This window comes from Zophobas morio, unplaced genomic scaffold (genome assembly GCF_036711695.1).
Source record: "Zophobas morio isolate AGI-343-1 ecotype UQ-CSIRO unplaced genomic scaffold, CSIRO_AGI_Zmor_V1 ptg000028l, whole genome shotgun sequence".
In the NCBI taxonomy this organism is placed as follows: domain Eukaryota; kingdom Metazoa; phylum Arthropoda; class Insecta; order Coleoptera; family Tenebrionidae; genus Zophobas; species Zophobas morio.
The window spans coordinates 593,230-612,910 of NW_026972133.1; the positions used below are offsets into that span (position 1 = coordinate 593,230).

The 19,681-nt window shown below is 36.3% G+C and overlaps 2 protein-coding genes across 2 annotated transcripts in view; one reads left to right on the forward strand and one right to left on the reverse strand.

The window, feature by feature from the left end:
• Positions 1-5,174: 5,174 nt before the first annotated feature.
• Positions 5,175-5,782, forward strand: LOC135136966 (mediator of RNA polymerase II transcription subunit 11). The gene is made up of 2 exons (XM_064066473.1): positions 5,175-5,352; positions 5,408-5,782. The coding sequence occupies exons 1-2, from the start codon at positions 5,274-5,276 to the stop codon at positions 5,740-5,742; spliced, it is 414 nt and encodes a 137-aa protein (XP_063922543.1). The 5' UTR covers positions 5,175-5,273; the 3' UTR covers positions 5,743-5,782.
• LOC135136965 (homocysteine S-methyltransferase YbgG-like) overlaps positions 5,740-19,681 on the reverse strand; it is a 32,514-nt gene continuing 18,572 nt past the window's right edge. The window contains exons 2-6 of the mRNA XM_064066472.1: positions 11,560-11,770; positions 11,293-11,454; positions 6,297-6,559; positions 6,032-6,246; positions 5,740-5,978 (exon numbers count right to left, since the gene is read on the reverse strand). Of these exons, the coding sequence (XP_063922542.1) occupies positions 5,786-5,978; positions 6,032-6,246; positions 6,297-6,559; positions 11,293-11,454; positions 11,560-11,770 (1,044 nt within the window). The 3' untranslated portion in view covers positions 5,740-5,785. The remainder of the gene's footprint in view (positions 5,979-6,031; positions 6,247-6,296; positions 6,560-11,292; positions 11,455-11,559; positions 11,771-19,681) is intronic.

A 19,681-nucleotide genomic window follows, 5' to 3' on the forward strand; every position in this document is an offset into this window, starting at 1 on the left:
TCCGCCGCTGGGTCTGCATAAAAAAAATCATTATAACCGAGAGAGGATGGGTGGGGCTTATATTTTGTCCTTTCCTCTTACTATACGTAGTCTTCTTTCCACAACAAGAAATTTAAAACTTGTTCAAAGTTTTTGTAGGGAAATATGTATTTTGCAATTACGCTCCGCCTCTCGGTGTGACAACGAATACAAAATTCATTACAACCGAGATAGGGTGGGTGGGTGGGGCTTATATTTTGTCTCTTGCTCTTACTATACGTAGTCTTCTTTTCACAACAAGAAACTTAAAACATGTTCAAAATTTTTGTAGGGAAATACAGGGTCATCAAAATTGATTGAGAGAGTTGATGAACCTGAACTGAATAATTTGGTTTGTTAAGTTGTATAAAAATATTAGCTGCTATAGATTTGAAGTTTCAAGTTTCAAATTTCAAAACTCAGTGGCGTCTTTTTTCGATTTTTTTTTGGTAAAAAATATTAGTTGTCAGATTTGAAGTTTCGAATTTTACATTTGTTCCGCAGTGGTACTCAAGACGAATTTGCGGCGTGGAATTATTCTTCAGAATCCACTTATGCTTATGAGTTCGACAATCAACCCCCAGATCTCTTGTCACGGCACTGAATTCATTGCCACCTAACCTTAAACAAATCTGTCATAAGCTTGACAAACTTCACGATAAAAACAAGGAGTACCAACTCTCTCAATCAATTTTGATGACTCTGTATGTATTTTGCAATTACGCTTCGCCCCTTGGTGTGACAACGAATAAAAAATTCATTACAACCGAGATAGGGTGGATGGGTGGGGCTTATATTTTGTCTTTTCCTCTTACTATACGTAGTCTTCTTTCCACAACAAGAAACTTAAAACATGTTCAAAATTTTTGTAGGGAAATAGGTATTTTGCAATTAGGCTCCGCCTCTTGGTGTGACAACTAATAAAAAAATTCATCATAATTGAGATCGGGACTTGTTTTAGTTACATGTAGTTGTAGTTGAACAACACGATAGTTAAATATGTTTCTAGTTTCTTGTTGGGAAAAGAAGATTTCGTATTTTAAGAAGAAATGTACAAAATATAAGCCCCGCCCACCCACCCCCTCTCAATTGTGATGATTTTTTTATTCAAAGAGAGCCGAGGGCGGAGCTTAGCTGCAAAAACCTCTTTGCTTTACAAGAAATTCTTGAAAGAGTAAAATTTTACAAAGAAAGATGCATTTTGCAATTAAACTCGGCCGCTGGGTCTACCAACGAATAAAAAAATTATTACAACTGAGACAGGATGGGTGGGTGGGGCTTATATTTTGTCCTTTTCTCTTAAGTACTATACGTAGTCTTCTTTTCACAACAAGAAACTTAAAACTTGTTCAAAATTTTTGTAGGGAAATAGGTATTTTGCAATTACGCTCCGCCCCTCAGTCTGACAACGAATAAAAAAATCATTACAACCGAGATAGGGTGGGTGGGTGGGGCTTATATTTTGTTCTTTTTTTTTACTGTACGTAATCTTCTTTTCACAACAATAAACTTAACACATGTTCAAAATATTTGTAGGGAAATAGGTATTTTGCAATTACGCTCCGCCCCTCGCTGTGACAACGAATAAAAAACTCACTACAACCGAGATAGGGTGGGTGGGTGGGGCTTATATTTCGTCCTTTCCTTTTACTATACGTAGTCTTCTTTTCACAACAAGAAACTTAAAACTTGTTCAAAATTTTTGTAGGGAAATAGGTATTTTGCAGTTACGCTCCGCCCCTCGGTGTGATGACGAATAAAAAATTCATCATAATTGAGATCGGGACTTTTTATAGTTACATATAGTTTTAGTTGAACAACACGGTAGTTAAATATATTTTTCGTTTCTTGTCTGGAAAAGAAGATTTCGTATATTAAGAAGAAATGTACAAAATATAAGCCCCGCCCACCCACCCCATCGCAATTGTGATGATTTTTTTATTCATCGTGAGTCGAGGGCGGAGCTTAGCTGCAACTACCTCATTTCTCTACAAGAAATTACCATGTGAAATATGTTCTTGAAAGAGTAAAATTTGCAAGAAATATGGATTTTGCAATTACGCTCCGCCCCTTGGTGTGCTAACGAATAAAAAAATCATTACAACCGAGATAGGGTGGGTGGGTGGGGCTTATATTTCGATCTTTCCTCTTACTATACGTAGTCTTCTTTTCACAACAAGAAACTTAAATCATGTTCGAAATTTTTGTAAGGAAATAGGTATTTTGCAAATACGCTCCGCCCCTCGGTGTGACGACCAATAAAAAAAAATCATTACAACCGAGATAGGGTGGGTGGGTGGGGCTTATATTTTGTCCTTTCCTCTTACTATACGTAGTCTTCTTTTCACAACAAGAAACTCAAATCATGTTCGAAATTTTTGTAAGGAAATAGGTATTTTGCAATTACGCTCCGCCTCTCGGTGTGACGACGAATAAAAAATTCATCATAATTGAGGTCGGGACTTTTTATAGTTACATATAGTTTTAGTTGAACAACACGGTAGTTAAATGTATTTTTAGTTTCTTGTCTGGAAAAGAAGATTTCGTATATTAAGAAAAAATGTACAAAATATAAGCCCCGCCCACCCACGCCCTCGCAATTGTGATGATTTTTTTATTCATCGTGAGTCGAGGGCGGAGCTTAGCTGCAACTACCTCATTTCTCTACAAGAAATTACCATGTGAAATATGTTCTTGAAAGAGTAAAATTTGCAAGAAATATGGATTTTGCAATTACGCTCCGCCCCTTGGTGTGCTAACGAATAAAAAAATCATTACAACCGAGATAGGGTGGGTGGGTGGGGCTTATATTTCGATCTTTCCTCTTAATATACGTAGTCTTATTTTCCCTACGAGAAACTTAAAACATGTTCACAATTTTTGAAAGAAATATGTATTTTGCAATTACGCTCAGCCCCTCGGTCTGACAACGAATAAAAATTCATCATAATTGAGATCGGGACTTTTTTTACTTACTTATTATAGTTTTAGTTGAACAACACACGATAGTTAAATATGTTTTTAGTTTCTTGTTCGGAAAAGAAGACTTCGTATATTAAAAAAATATGTACAAAATATAAGCCCCGCCCACCCACCCTCTCTCAATTGTGATGATTTTTTTTATTCATCGTGAACCGAGGGCGGAGCTGAGCAGGCTACAAAAACCTCATTTCTCTACAAGAAATTACCATGTGAAATATGTTCTTGAAAGAGTAAAATTTTGCAAAGAAATATGCATTTTGTAATTAAACTCCGCCGCTGGGTCTGCCAGCGAATTAAAAAAATCATTACAACCGAGATAGGGTGGGTGGGTCGTGCTTGATCGTTGTTTTTTTTTTTTTCAATATTGGTATATAGTTTTTTGTGAACAATACAATAGTTCAGCATGTTTTCAGTTTCTTTTTGGGAAAAGAAGACTTTGTATATTAAGAAAAAATCTACAAAATATATGCCCCGCCCACCCACCCCCTCTCAATTGTAATGACTTTTTTTACTCATCGTGAGCCGAGAGCAGAGTTTAGCAGCAAAAACCTCATTTATCTACAAAAAATTGCAATGTGAAATATGTTCTTGAAAGAGTAAAATAATAGAGAATAAAAAAAACATTACAATTGAGATAGGGTGGGTGGGTGGGATTTATATTTTGCCCTTTCTTCTTAATATTCGTAGTCTTCCTTTCACAACAAGAAACTTAAAACATGTTCAAAAGGGTACATTTTTCTATTGTAGGGAAATATACATTTTGCAATTACGCTCCGCCCCTCGGTCTAACGACGAATGAAAATTTCATCACAATTGAGATCGGGTCGGGTAGGTCGTGCTAGATCGTTTTTTTTTTTTTTTCATTATTGGTATAAAGTTTTTTGTGTACAACACAATAGTTCACCATGTTCTCAGTTTCTTGTCGGGAAAAGAAGACTTCGTATGTTAAGAAAAAATGTACAAAATATATGCCCCGCCCACCCACCCCCTCTCAATTGTAATGATTTTTTTTATTCATCGTGAGCCGAGAGCAGAGTTTAGCTGCAAAAACCTCATTTCTCCACAAAAAATTACCATGTGAAATATGTTCTTGAAAGAGTAAAATAATAGAGAATAAAAAAATCATTACAATTGAGATAGGGTGGGTGGGTGGGGCTTATATTTTGCCCTTTCTTCTTAATATTCGTAGTCTTTCTTTCACAACAAGAAACTTAAAACATGTTCAAAACGGTACATTTTTCTAGGGAAATATATATTTTGCAATTACGCTCCGCCCCTCGGTCTAATGACGAATGAAAATTTAATCACAACTGAGATTGGGTCGGGTTGGTCGTGCTTAATCGTTGTTTTTTTTTTTTCAATATTGGTATATAGTTTTTTGTGAACAACACAATAGTTCAGCATGTTTTCAGTTTCTTGTCGGGAAAAGAAGACTTCGTATATTAAGAAAAAGTGTACAAAATATATGCCCCGCCCACCCACCCCCTCTCAAATGATTTTTTTTATTCATCGTGAGCCGAGAGCAGAGTTTAGCTGCAAAAACCTCATTTCTCCACAAAAAATTACCATGTGAAATATATTCTTGAAAGAGTAAAATAATAGAGAAGAAAAAAATCATTACAACTGAGATAGGGTGGGTGGGTGGGGCTTATATTTTGCCCTTTCTTTTTAATATTCGTAGACTTCCTTTCACAAGAAGAAACTTAAAACATGTTCAAAATTTTTGTAGAGAAATAGGTATTTTGCAATTACGCTCCGCCCCTCAGTCTAACAACGAATAAAAAATCCATTTTAATTGAGATCGGGACTTTGATTTTAGTTAGTTATAGTTTTAGTTGAACAACACGATAGTTAAATATGTTTTTAGTTCCTTGTTCGGAAAAAAAGATTAACAACTGCTAATTTGCAGCTAATCTATTTGGAATTTGCGTATCGATCATTTTAGAAAAATTGAACCAAAATACGCAGGTTAGCCCACTGTTAAACTTTCTGAGTAAAATTTTCATTTTTATTTCACGACAATTTTTGGTCATCAACAAATCAACACAGAACATCATAAACCAACAATTTCTTCTCCACAGTCAAATTGGTCAAATGTCAATCAAACATAACTAGCGCCCTCATCAAAATGCGTCAAAATTCGGCGATGTGCAGTAAATCGTCACCAGAGGGCGTCGCCGCCGATCCAGCTGTTTATCTGTCATAAAGCTCTGTCAAAATCCATCAAAACAAACTAATTTCTATTGATTTCTGCGTTAAGACTCGAAACATTTATGATGACTGCGCCAATGGAGCGAATCCAGGTCCTCGACTCCATCGAGAAGGACATAATCACGTGCCTTCACAGTGCAGGTATTTATTTTCACAAAAATCGTACCCCAGTAAACCTAACCTCAAAACCTTCCAGGTCAAGTATTCGTCGAGCTCAGTAAGGAAAAATCCAGCCTGAAGCAAGCCGAAAACCACACACAAACGTTCCTCAAGACACTATCGTCCGTCGAAAATAAACTAACGGAACAAATCAACTATCTAACTCAGGTTTCGACAGGGCAGCCCCACGAGGGTTCGGGTTATGCCTCACAGAAAGTTTTACAAATGGCGTGGCATAGGTTAGAGCATGCACGGTCGCGAGTCAATGAATTGGAGAGGTTAAAACTGAAGCATATACAAGGGGGGAGGAGGAATATCCCCCCGAATGGACAAGGATTCGGAGGGAGCGTACCACCAGGGTCAACAACATAGTTTTGTAAATTTATTAAAAATATAGCTTTTGTAAATGGCACACTTATTTCTGAACGCACTGTCCGTTCTGGCAGGTTTTGTCAGATTTAGTCCGTTTCCACTTTTCCACTTCGTGGCGTATTCGTGAGACGTCAGTGGCGTAGGTTCTGCAGCAGCCCCCCACCCAGGTGACCCCCAGGTCGAGCCACCTCTGGACGTAGGTGTCCACGGGCTCGCACTTGTCGCGGTCGATCCATCTACAAAATGGTGTTTTTGTTTAAAAATAAAGTCACTAAATATGGTTACTCACCCCAGTTCCACCTTATAGCTTTCCCCGCTGTTCGGATACACCACCAGCGGAATGGGGTTTCTCCTGTCTTTGTTAATCCCAGAAATGAACGATTCGACGAGCCGGGGCGCCACGCAGTTCACGCCCACTGCTACCAACTGCGACGGGTTCATCTCGTAGCAGTGGCGTGCGGTTTCTTGGAAATTTTCGCCGTAAGCCAGCGACTTTCCGTCTTGCTGCAACAACACCGTTAGTTATGACCTTTCAAAATAATTAAAATGTGTACCGCTACGCTAAATGCTAGCCATGCTTTGGTATTCGGGAATTCCTTCTTGAGCAGGTCTACCAACATTTCCGCTTCTATTCTACAAGGAATTGTTTCAAGGGCTAGAAGGTCGACGCCTGCTTCCACGAGGGCCTTTATTCGCGGTATGTGCCACTGTCTCATGGTGTCCACTGGCGTGGATTTTGCGTACGAGCCCGAGTATTCGGATCCGTCGTGCAAGGAGGCACCGTAGGGGCCTACGCTGCCCACGATCATGGGGGCAGCTGAAACTTCGCTATTAAGGCGGGTTCAGAATGTGGGGTGGGCAAGTCAGGCGAGGTTTTTTGGTTTTTGGAAATGCGATATAGTGATTTTTGATTTTTGGGGTTTGTGGAGGTTTATATGTTTTTTCTGTCTCAAGGGTTGAAAATGAACATATTTTTAAACAAAAGTTTTGGTGAGTTTGATTTATAATATAGTTTGTGGTGCCAACTGCTTCACTTTTGCCAATATAATAGAATTCATGTTTCTAAAGTCACAAAAAACGTGAAAAAAGTGTCAAAAAAGTCAAAAAAAAGGCCACACAAAAGTTCTAAACCAAGGTGATAAAAAAAGAGACAATAAAAAATGGTAGAAAGAGGGACAAAAAAGATGTTAAAAGCGTAAAAAAGATCAAAAAAGGTGATTAAATCTGCTACAAAAACGAGACACAAAGGATGACAAAAAAATCACAAAAATAAGAATAAAGGCGATAAAACAGCCGTCAGATGAGGTTAAGTTACGTCAGGTCAGGTCAGGTCAGGTTCGGATAGAAAACGACGAAAAAAAGCGGTAAAAGGACATAACAAAAAAGTGGTGACAAAAAGGTCAAAAAAAAATAGATATAATGACAAGAGGTGACAAAAAAAAACGCGGAGAAAAAGGTGAAAAAAATACGAAAAAAAGTGACGAACATAAAGACCACAAAAAAATGGGAAAAGGTGAAAGAGGCAACTAAAAAAGTGCGAAAAAAGCAACAAAGAAAAGCGACTAAAAAACTACAAAAAAAGGCAATAAGAAAGGTGACATAAAAACATTAAAAAAACGTAAAAAGCGATAAAAGAATTCATTAAAAAGAGGCCAAAAAATGCGAGAATAATGAAAAAAGGCGATAAAAACCGGAACAAAAAATAACAAAAAAGGTAATTAAAAAAGGCGACAAAAAAAGTACAACAAAAAAAGGAGAAAAAAGAATAGTGAGAACAAACACTTGTGATAAAGAGTGTCAAAAAACGACAAAAAAAGAAAAAAAGTGCATGAACAAAAGACTTAGAGAAGATAAAAACAGGCAAAAAACAATTGAAAAAGAAACGGTGAGAAGAAAAAAAGGTGAAACAATAACGGAAAAAGTGACTAAAATAAAACTGAAAAACAGAGGAAAAGGTGCCAAAAAAGGCCACAAAAAGGCGACAAAAAATTGGCTTAAAAAAAAGGAAAAAAAAAAGACGAAAAAATATAGCATGTTGATGGTCACGAACCAACAATTTCGAAAAAATTGCTGCGAAATGCGAATTTTTGAAAATTTCAAAAATTTCGAAATTTCAACGATCGATTCTGGAAAAACGGTTGCAGGTATCATAAAACCGAAGCCGGATTTGAATTCCAGAGCTCGAAATCTATAAGAAAATGTATTTAGTTGAGTTTCGAAAATGTCAAAAATTTTGCAAAATTTGAAGAAAAAAATTTCAATTTTAAATAAGTTGTCTAAAAATTATGAAAAAATTCAGGGACGTAGATCTCGACACGCTGATTCCAAAAATATAGCATGTTGATGGTCACGAATCAACATTTTCGAAAAAATCGCTGCGAAATGCGAATTTTTGAAAATTTCAAAAATTTCGAAATTTCAACGATCGATTCTGGAAAAACGGTTGCAGGTATTATAAAACCGAAGCCGGATTTGAATTCCAGAGCCGAAACCTATAAGAAAATGTATTTAGTTGAGATTCGAAAATGTCAAAAAAAAGACGAAAAAATGGTGAAAAATTTCGCCATAAAAAGGCGATAAAGGGAGACGAGAAAAAGGCGACTAAAAACGGACAAAAAACCAACAAAAAAGTGACAGAAACAAAGGTAAAGATAGTGATAACCAAAGGTGACAAAAAAAAAGACGAGAAAAGATGAAAAAACAAACGGTGAGAAGAAAGAAAAGTGATACAAAAAAATGGAAAATTGACGAAAATAAAACTGAAGAAAGAGGGTAGGGTGTCAAAAAAAGGCTACGAAAAACGAAAAAAGGTGATAAAAACCGAAATAAAAAAGTAACGAAAAAACAACAAAAAAGGTAACTAAAAAAGGCGGCAAAAAAGTGTAACAACAAAAAAAAGAGAAAAAAAATTGTTCCAACAGAAGGACAAAAAAAACGCTAGAAAAAAGATGCAAAAAAATAGTGAAAAGGTAATAAGAAAAGACGACCAAAAAGACGGTGCCAAAAAAAGATATTAAAAAAAAGACGAAAACTATGATAGTGTTAAAAAACGACAACAAAAATACAAAAAAAAATACTAAAAATGACGAAAAGAAGATAAAAGGAGACGAAAAAAATGCGGTAAAAAAAACAATTAAAACGAAAAAATTGTACAGATAGTGATAAAACTGCAGAAAAAAGTGGAGAAAACAAAAAAAGTGACGAAAACAAAACTGAAAAAAAGGAGGTAAAAATGCTACAAAATAAAAACGGGAAAAAAAGGTACAAAAATTGGATAAAAAAAGAACATAAATTTGACAAAAAGCAAACGAAAAAATGGAACAAAGAGATGGTAAAAAATTTTGACAAAAAAGACGATACAAGAAGACGAGAAAAAGGCGGCTAAAAACGGACAAAAAAAATCAACAAAAAAGTGACACGAACAAAGGTAAAGATAGTGATAACAAAAGGCTACAAAAAAGAAAAAAAAAACGCCAAAAAACGAAAAAAAAAAACGGTGAGAAAAAAGAAAGGTGATATAAAAAACGGAAAAGGTGAAAGAAGCGACCACAAAAAAGTGCGAAAAAAGCAACAAGTAAAGGCGACCGAAAAAAGAACAGTAAAAAACGATAGGAGTTGTTAAAAGAGAAAAAAAAAGCGAGAAAAAACACAAAAACCGAAAAAAGATAATAAAAACGCATCAAAAAAAGTAACAATAAAAAATAAAAAAGGCAAAAAGTCCAATTAATGAAAGATGACAAAAACACGACAAAAAATGCAACAAAAAAAATAAGGAAAAAATAGTGCCCACAAAAGGCTACAACATAAAAACGCTAGAAAAATGATGCAAAAAAAAAATACTAAAAAGGCGACTAAACGATATTCAAAAATAAAAACATCCAAAAAACACGAAAACTGTGATAAAAGTGTCAAAAATGTTAAAAAAGGTAGAAAAAAGAGAAAAAAGTGACGAAAATAAAGGTGAAAGAAAGGCCAAAAGAGGCTACAAAAACGCGAAAAAGGCAACAAAATTGCTAAAAAAGAGGGAAAAAAGGACGAAAAAAAAAACGAAAGAAGAAGATGACAAAGAGGCAACTAAAAACGAACAAAAAAACGACAAAAAAGTGAACAAAAAACATGGGTAAACCTAGTGATAACAAAAGGCTACAAAAAAAGCGATAAAGGAAGACGAGAAAAGGGGCCAAGGAAGCAAAAAAGCAACCAAAAAAGCACAAAAAACGCGACAAAGAGGTGTTAAAAACAAAGATAGTGAAAACAAAATGCTACAAAAAAGGTTACAAAAAGAAAAATGATGAGAAAATATGAAAAAAGAAACGGAGAGAAGAAAGAAAGGTGACATAAAAAACGGAAAAGGTGAAAGAGGCAACCACAAAAAAGTGCGAAAAAAGCAACAAGTAAAGGCCACCAAAAAAACGATAAAAAAAGGCAATAAGAAAGCCGAAATAAAAACGTCAAAAAGTGTGAAAAACGGTAGGAGAAGTTGTTAAAAGAGACAAAAAAAAGCGAGAAAAAACACAAAAACCGAAAAAAGGTGATGAAAAGACGCAGAAAAAAGCGAAAATAAGGGTGAAAAAAAAGGCCAAAAGATGCTACAAAAACGCGAAACAGGCGACAAAACTGGCTAAAAAAAAAAGAAAAAAAACATGGACGAAAAAAGACGAAAAAAATGGAATAAAAACATGAGGAAAAATTTTGACCAAAAAAAAGATAAACGATAAAAGAAGACGACAAAAAGGCATCTAAAAACGAATAAAAACGACAGAAAAAAAACAAGGGTAAACATAGTGATAACAAAAGGCTACAAAAAAGTGGAAAAAACTTTACCGAACTTCCCTTCCTTCTAAAGCATAACAAATACCAGTACTAATTTTAGGGAAATTCGGGTTACATATTTTTACTTTTTTTTGATATTTGATATTTGAAGCTTTTCGGAATTTAGATCATCGGCACTGTTCTATGTTACGTTCACTTTCTTACAAGCCTAAACCCCACTTTACATTTTTCAACCACTGTATCGTATTTTTCCAGACAAGAACGAATTCTGATGTTAATGAATTTTCCATAAAATTTCAGAGCTACGTTTTTAAAAAATTTCGTCCAACTTAGGCAATCTCAAAATCCAAGCTGTGGATTCTGGTAGCAACGACCATCAAAGGTCAGCTATAAATGTATCGGTCGTAATTATCACATGATTGGTGTTTGCTTATTTTAACCAAATAAATTTACAAACTCCTTGTAATTTACAAGGAGTTTGACCCCCGACGATAAGCATAACAAACGAATTAAGTACTTTGGAGCTACATACGAAATCCACTCTTATAATCCATGCCAAGACTACGAATGCGTTATTTATAATACACTGCCAGACTAAAACCCGGACACTTAATTTTTTGTGATTACTTGCAACTGGTCGCAAAGTTACTAATATTCAAGTATCCGGGGTTTTTGTCTGACAGTGTATTATTTAGTTATTAATTATTATTGTATAAAAAGAGCCTTGAAAACTCATTAACACCACAGTGTTACAGATTTATCAGAAGATTAGCTTACGCGAATTTGGAAATTCTTTCTGGTAGCGTTCACACGCCGTCCTCGCCAACGCCACCGACTCCTTAATCAAATCGTAGCTCTCTTCTTTGGTAAGGTGGAGGTGCTCAACGAACCCCCCTATACTCGCCTGATAGGAATTGGTCATGACTAGGTCGGCCCCGGCTAAAACAACATTTCCAAACATTTATTCCACCATTCTCTTATTCAAAAAGCTTCCGCAGTCCCGAAACGGCCTACGCCGGCAAAATCCCCCGTTTACCACCATACCTCTCAGAAAGTCGAGGTGGGCGTCAATGACGGCCTCCTTGTCCGTCGCCAGGAACCTGGCGCTCCACAAGACGTCTCCATCGATCTGCTGGCTGACGTGACAGCTCAGCTGGGTGGCGAAGCCCCCGTCCAGAACGACGATGTCGTTGTCGGCGGTGCTGGCGACGCTGGGTCTCTTCTGCGTCGAACTGCCGACTCCCGGTGGTGCCATCTGAAAGAAGCGAGTTTGTGATGCACGAAGACAGGTCGACGAATGCACGATGCAGCATGCTGCGCTTTTGCGATAATGCGCTGGGGATATGCCAAGGTCTTGCGGCGACCTTCATCTTGTAAATGGATGACCCACGTGTGTTGACTTTATGTTTGTAAACAGTCCTGATAGAGGGTTTTGCATTTGGATGATGAAACGATGACTAAGTGATTTTTAGCGAGGTTGAGGGGTTGGCGGTGGCGATTGGGTTTCGATGGGGAAGTCGGCGAAGTTCGACGTTTTGGGGACGGTGGCCGGGGGTGGGGTAATGAATGTTAATGGTGACGACTGTGAGGTTGGTGTACCGAGTGAGATTTATTGGGTCGCATTACATTGGAGATAACAAATTATGATGATGTGCTCGGAAATTTAAATATTACAGCAATTTTTTAACTCGCGTTATATTTTTCTTGGTGTTTCTTTCTCTTCTTTTTGGATAATAATTTATCCAAAACATGTTTCTTCCTTATTGAGTGTCTGGATAAACTTTTATTTTACACTCCAGTTCTTTGTTTCACAGGGTATTCCAAGAATCCCATTATTGCACAAATAACTTGGCACTATTGTAGCAAAAATATTGTCATTGTAATACTATTATTACACTATTTATTTTCAGCATCGTGTCCTTTTAGTTTAACAAAGTAAAAATAGCAGCATGGCGCACATTTCTCTTCCAGGAACTATGTTATTTTTTGTCTTCATTTTTTGAAACAAAGTCACCATAGACGTTGAAATATACACATGAATTATTTACAGAACCACGAGACGCCACCTTCACAACGTCACACCTGTTTTTCAATAAATTATCGCGCTTTGTTTTGAAATATTGATATATATATTTTTTTAAACACTCTGTATATTAAAAGCCAATTTTATCTATGCCGCAATAAAGGGCGTATCTTTATATAACTCTCCACAAAATATTGTAACCCAGATTTTCAAAATAACCCTATTGCGATTTTTTTTGTGAACCCTTCCACTGTTAAACAATTTAAGAAAATTGGAAAAGCTTGGCAACGTAGCAATGGATTTTGAAAATGAAGGATTATAAAGCCCAAGCACTTCCGGTTTTACCGGAAATAAAGTCCATTTTCCATTTTAAATGACATTTTTGATAAAAACTAAAGTTGGTTACACTGGCTTGCTTGGGTTTTTGGTAATCCTGAATTTTTTGTGGAAATTGGTATGACAATGTTGTCTATAATTTCCGGTTGTCAGCTGTCAAGATTGACAGATTGTTGACATTTGACGTCATACAATTACTTCTGTTATGCCAACATAACGCAAGAAAAGTTCACTTTTTTGTTTGAAAGTACTGCCAACAGACTCAGTTATTTCTGATCACGTGGTAGAATCAAACATGAATGCATCTAGTGCGAAAAGTGTTTAATAAGAGAAGTATTGTAAATAAATACAGAATCATTATTGAATCTCCCAAAATTTAAATCTATTTTATTCCATATCAAAAAGAGGGAGAAAAGAGTGCAGAGGGGAAAAAGAGAGTCTCGAGAAAAAAGGGAATGGAAGGAGGAAAGAGAATTACGAGAGAGAAGACATTTTAGAGAGAAAAGAGTGTGGAGAGATGAAGGAGAGGAGAAAGAGAAGAGAGATGAGAGCATAGACATAGGGAAAAAAGTGGGGGAAGAATCTTTTCTTGAGTGGAAGAGAAATAAGAGTCTATCGAGAAAAAAGAAAGAAGGGATAAAATTATGAGGAGGGATAAATGAAGGAAAAAAGAGACTGGAGGAATAAAAGTGACAGAAGAAAAAATAGAGAGAAGGGGGGGGCAAAGAGAGAAGAGAGCAAATAATTTTTGTATCGATTTTCTTCTACATCAAAAAATTTGACTTGGTTTTTTAGGTTCTTAAAAGAAGAAAAGAGGGAATAAGGAGAACGGAAAATGGAGGGTGAAATGACAGTGGAAAGAGATAAAAGAGAGATGAAAAACAAGAGAGAAGAGATAGAAAGAAGAGAGAATAGAGATAGAGAAAAGAACTTCGGGGGAAATAAGAGAGAGGTCGAAGAAAAAGGTTGGATGGCTAAATAAAAGAGGAGAGATAATAGAAAAGATATAACAGGGAAGAAAGACAGTAGAAGGAGAAAAGAGAATCAAGAAAAAAGAATGAAGGAAATGCGAGCGGAGACATGAAAGAGAGAGCAAAAAGAAGGAAGAGAATAGGGAGAGAGAGTGTGAGAGAAGAGAATAGAGATAGAGAAAAGTTAATTGGGAAAAAGAAGAAAGTGGAGGGAGAAAAAAAGTCAAAGGAGAGAATAAAGAGATGGGATAATAATAAATAAGAATTGAGAGAAAAAAAGGTAAAGGAGGGATATAAGAGAGTGGAGGGAGAAAAGAGAGTGGAGACAAAAATGGTAGAAGGAAAAAAGAGAAAAGGGAAAGAAAAGAAAATGTCGGTAGAAAAGAGAGTGAAGAGAAAAATTGAGAGAAGCGAGAAGAGAGACGAGGAATAAATAATTTTTCAAATGTAGTAACGATTATCTTCCACATCGAAAAATTTTATCTGTTTTTGGAGCTTCTTGAAAGAAGAAAAGAGGGAATGGGGAGAACAGAGAACGGAGGGAGAAATGAGAGTGGAAAGAGATGAAAGAGAGAGGAAAAAGAAGAGAGAACAGAGAATAGTTGAGGGGGAAAAAGAGAGTGTAGAGAAAAAAAGAGAGAAGGGATATAACAGGGAGGAGGAAAAAAAAGAGGTGGATGGTTAAATGAAAGAGAAGAGTTGAAAGAAACAAGAGAGAAGAGAGATGAATGACTTTTCAAATGTAACACAGAACTAAATTTTACCCGTTTTTGGAGCTTGTTGAAAGAGGAAAAGAGAAAATAGGGAAGGAAGATAATAGAGGCAGAGAGGAGAATCGAAGAAAAAAGAGAATCACGTAAATCGGAGTGAAAAGATGAAAGAGAGAAGAAAAAGAAGGAGACAAGAAAGAGAGAAGAGAGGAAAGGGAAAGACACAAGGGACAATAAAGAGAGAAAAGTTAGTTGAGGAAGAAAAAAGAGTGGAGAGAATAGAGAGAAGCGATAAAACTGGGAGGAGGAATAAATGAGAATTGAAGAAAAAAAAGAGAGGAAAAAGGGGAAAAAGGAAAGAAAAGATAATGGAGGGAGAAATGAGAATGGAGATATGAAAGAGAGGGGAAAGAGGAGAAGGAGAGAGATAGAGAGAGAGAGAGAGAGAATAGAGATTGAGTAAATAATGTGGGAGGAGAAAACAGAGTGGAGGAGAACTAAGAGTCTATCAAGAAAAGAGAAAGAAGGGATAATGCTGAGAGGAGGAATAAATGAAGGAAAAAAGAGAGTGGAGGGATAAAAGTGAGAGGAGGGATAAAAGAGAGAAGAAGGAGAAAAAAGAGTGTAGAGAAAAAAGAGAGAGAAAATATATAAGAGAGAAGACGGGAAAAAGAAGTTGACGGATAAATGAAAGAGAGGGGATAGAAGAGAGAAGAGGGATAAATAATTTTTCATATGTAACAGAACTTGGATCGATTTTCTTCCACATCAAAAAATGTTACCTGTTTTTGGAGCTTTTTGAAAGAATAAAAGAGGGAATAGGGAGAACAGAGATTGGAAGGAGAAATGAGAGTGCACAGAGATAAAAGAGAGAGGAAACAAGAGGGAAGATATAGAGAGAAGAAAGCATAGGGATAGAGAAAAGAACGTTGGGGGCGAAAGGAGAGTGTAGAGAAAAGAATAGAGGAGGAAAAAAGAGGTAGATGATTAAATGGAAGAGGAGAGTTAAAAGAGAGAAAAGAGAAGAATAATTTTTCAAACGTAAAATAGAACTTATATCTATTTTCTTCCACATCGAAAAATTTTACCCGTTTTTCGAGCTTGTTGAAAGAGGAAAAGAGAAAATAGGGAAGAAAGATAGTAGAGGGGAAAAGAGAATCGAAGAAAAAAGAGAATCACGGAAATGTGAGTGAAGAGATGAAGGAGAGAGGAAAAAGAAGGGAGAGAAGAGAGAGAGAGAGAGAGACGAGAGAATAGAGATAGGGAAAGACAGAAGGGAGAATAGAGATACAAAAGTTAGTTGGGGAAGAAAAGAGAGTGGTGGGAAAAAAGTTGTCAATTGAGATAATAGAGAGAAGGAATAAAACTAGGAGGAGGGATAAATGAGAATTGAGGAAAAAAAGAGAAGAAAAAAGGGAGTAAAAAAAAGTGAAAAGGAAAAAAAAGATAATGGGGGAAGAAATGATAATGGAGAGATGAAAGAGAGGGGAAAGAGAAGAGAGGGAGAGAGGAGAGAGAAGAGAGGAGAGAGGAGAGAGGAGAGAGAAGAGATAAGAGAGAATAGAAATATAGAGACGAGAGCAGAAAGAAGAGACAAGAGAGAATGGAGATAGAGAGAAGAGAGAATAGACAGAGAAAAGAATGTGGGGGGAGAAAAGAGAGGAGAGGAGAAATAAGAGTCTATTAAGAAAATAGAAAGACGGGATAAAGTTGAGGAGAGGGATAAATGAAGGAAAAAAGAGACTGGAGGGATAAAAGTGAGAGAGAAGAGATTAAAGAGAGAAGAAGAAAACAGAGTGGAGAGAAAAAAAAGAGTGGAAAGACATGAGAGAAGAAGGGAAAAAAAATGGATGGATAAATGGAGAGAGGGGGGGATATAAGGAAGAGGAAGCAGAAAAAGGTTGGATGGTTAAATTGAAGAGGAGAGATAACGGAAAAGATATAATAGGGAAGAAAAATAGTAGCAGAAGAAAAGAGAATCAAGGAAAAACAAGAATAAAGGAAATACGAACGGAGAGATGAAAGAGAGGAAAAAGAAGAAACAGAGGGAGAGAGGGAGTGTGGGAGAAGAGAAAAGACAGAATAGGGATAAAAAGAAGGGGGAATTGAGATAGAGAAAAAGGAGAAGGGAGAAGGGAAAGGGAGAAAGGCGAAGGGAGAACAGAGATAGAGAAAAGTTAGTTTGGAAAGACAAGAGAGTGGAGGGAGAAAATAGAGTAGAAAGAAAAAAATGGTGGAAGGACAAAAGAGAAAAGGGAAAGAAAAGAAAATGGAGATAAGAAAGAGAGTGGAGGGGAAAAAGAAGAGAGAAGAGAGAATCGAGATATAGAGAAGGGAAACTAGAGACAGACAGATAAGTGGATGGAGATTGAGAAAAGAACGTTGGAGGAGAAAAGAGAGTGTAGAAAAAAAAAAAAGAGAGGAGGGATATAAGAGGAAGGAGGAAAAATAGAAGAGGAGAGTTAAAACAGAGAAGAGATGAATACTTTTTCGGATGTACCACAGAACTTGTATCGATTTTCATCTACATCGAAAAATTTTACCCGTTTTTGGAGCTTGTTGAAAGAGGAAAAGAGAAAATAGGGAAGAAATATAGTAGAGAGAGAGAAAAGAGAATCGAAGAAAAAAGAGAATCAAGAAAATGCGAGTGGAGAGATGAAGGAGAGAGGAAAAAGAAGTGAGAGACGAGAAAATAGAGATAGGGAAAGACAGAAGCGAGAATATAGAGAGAAAAGTTAGTTGGAGAAAATGAAAGAGTGGAGGGAGAAAAAAATGTCAATGGAGAGGATGGAGAGAAGGGATAAATGAGAGTTGAGGAAAAGAGAGAGGCAAAAAGGGAGTTAAGAAAAAAGTGAAAAAAGGATTGAAGAGAGGATAGGGATAAAGAGAAGAGAGAATAGAACGCCTGGGGAGAAAATGAAGTGGAGAGAAAAAAGTGTGAGGAAGGAGAAAAGAGATGGTTGGACAAATGGAAGGGGAGATAAAAGAGGGAAGAAGGATAAATATAAATAATTTTTCAAAAAATGTAACATAGAACTTGTATCGATTTTCTTCCACCTCGAAAAATTTTACCTGTTTTTGGAGCTTCTAAAAGAGAAAAGGAGAGAATAGTGAAAAAGTATAGTAGAGGGAGAAAAGAGAGTCAAGAGGAAGGGATTTAAGAGGGTGGACGGATAAAATAAACAGAAAGCATAGAAGACAGATAAAGATGGATAAATACATTGTTCAAATATACAACACAAACCCATTTTGAATATCCTAAAAACTTGTGACCTGTTTTTGGAGCTTCTTGAAAGAGGAAAAGGGAGTATAGGGAGAAAGCGGCGTAGAGGGAGAAAAGGGAGTAAAGCGAGAAAAGAGAATAGAGAGAAAAACGAGGTTACCACTATGAACATAATTTATTCACATTGAGGTATCAGTTTTTTTTTAAGAAATGAAATATTATTTAAAAATAAACTCAATATTACAAAAAATTATTTATCGATCGATTGAAACTTGTTTGCTAAATGGTTTGTTTTTAAACTAAACTGCTTTTGCTTTAATTTGAATTGTAAAAACTGTTTACACACAGGAAAATTATAAACATGTTATTAAAAAAAAACTAAACAGGTAGACACGAAACTGACAGTTTTCAAATTCTTAAAACAAGCTTGTTGTCAATTTTATTTTACTTGAAAATGTGAAGGATGGGAGAAGCACCCTTAGCAGCCTTAAAATAAACACCACCCAAATACCACAAGAATGACCCCACTTGAAGTTGTACACCGGACACTGCTTTAGCCGAACATTCATGTTATAAGATTCTCCTTTTTTATTGCATTGTTATCAACTTGAAATTAATTATCAGTGGTTTATTTCCCCGTCGAGATTTTTTAATTCGCGTTTTCCGTAAACTGAATTTTACTTATTTACTTTTTAATTCCACTTTCCATTAATGTTTTTTTGCTCTTTTATGGTATCACTTAATTTGGTACTCTGAATAATTGACCCATTTAGAGAATCGTCGAGCCGTTGTACAAATTAACAAGGTCTATTATAATTACTTATTTATAAGTAGGTCGAAACAGTGTAGTAAAAATTTTAAAACCCCACTTCTTTAAAGTTAGAATTCGGGTAAATTACACAAATTCCTCCTCTCTTCGAATCAAACCTGACAGACTGAACCAGCGGGAAATTCCCACCCCCACTCCGCACACAGTCCGTCTTTATTCTCATATGAAATGAATGACAGCCGAGATGAGATTGGATTTTACAGCCATCTCGAAGTTTACTAGACATAAAACTACATGTGCAATGCATAGTTCCTCACTCGTCTATTTTCCGGCAACTTTTCGCTTATAAAATGGAATTTTTGAAATGGAAAAGCGAATCTACATTAAAACTGCACGAGACTGATCTGAATAGTAATTTCCCAAAACGTAGTTCCACGAAATTCGGCTTTCTTTTATCCCATATTGAATATAAATAAGACGAATATCGCACAAATCCTAGACAGAGCTTTCCCGTAAAAAGTTTGATAAGTTGTATTGTTTTGTGAGGTTGGCACGCTGACACAATTCGCGGTGATTTTAATTTTTTATGGCTTGCAGGCGTGTTTACCGCATTTCGCTCTTCCCGATGAATTTCCGGCGCCACTGCCCGAAATGGATGCCATTATCCAATAATAATAGTAATAATAATCGTAAATATTAAGTCGTCTTCGTTGTCTCTGTTTCAGTTTACGGCAGCCATCATTTTGTTTTAGTGTTTTTATAGACATAATTCCCGCGTTGGTAATAATGATTCATTGTTGCCACCCACAAAAATGAAATAGTGGCGAATCTCGTCACCTGTTGCCAACCGCACTTTTCGCGATAAACCAGACGAATTTAATCCAAAAAATTGTCAACACTGATAACACTACTTATCTTAACAATGCTATCACTCAGTTAATTAATTTCGAATTTTGAATCACCCGGTGTTTTTCCAGCCTGGATCCCGTTATCTAATCGCGACGATCTCGCCATAATAATCAGCAGACGCTCTCCAGTGGCGTGCTCCCACGAAAAAACTCCCAACTTCTTCCCCTCACAATTAAATTAATTTACATTCTCGGCGAAAAGTTGCAAATCCTAAACGGGAAGTAA

Bases quoted from the DNA above. Each gene is read 5' to 3' on its own strand.
- LOC135136966 (XM_064066473.1), top strand. From the start codon at position 5,274: ATGATGACTGCGCCAATGGAGCGAATCCAGGTCCTCGACTCCATCGAG. The intron at 5,353-5,407 runs GTATTTATTTTC...AAAACCTTCCAG, and splicing joins CACGTGCCTTCACAGTGCAG to GTCAAGTATTCGTCGAGCTC.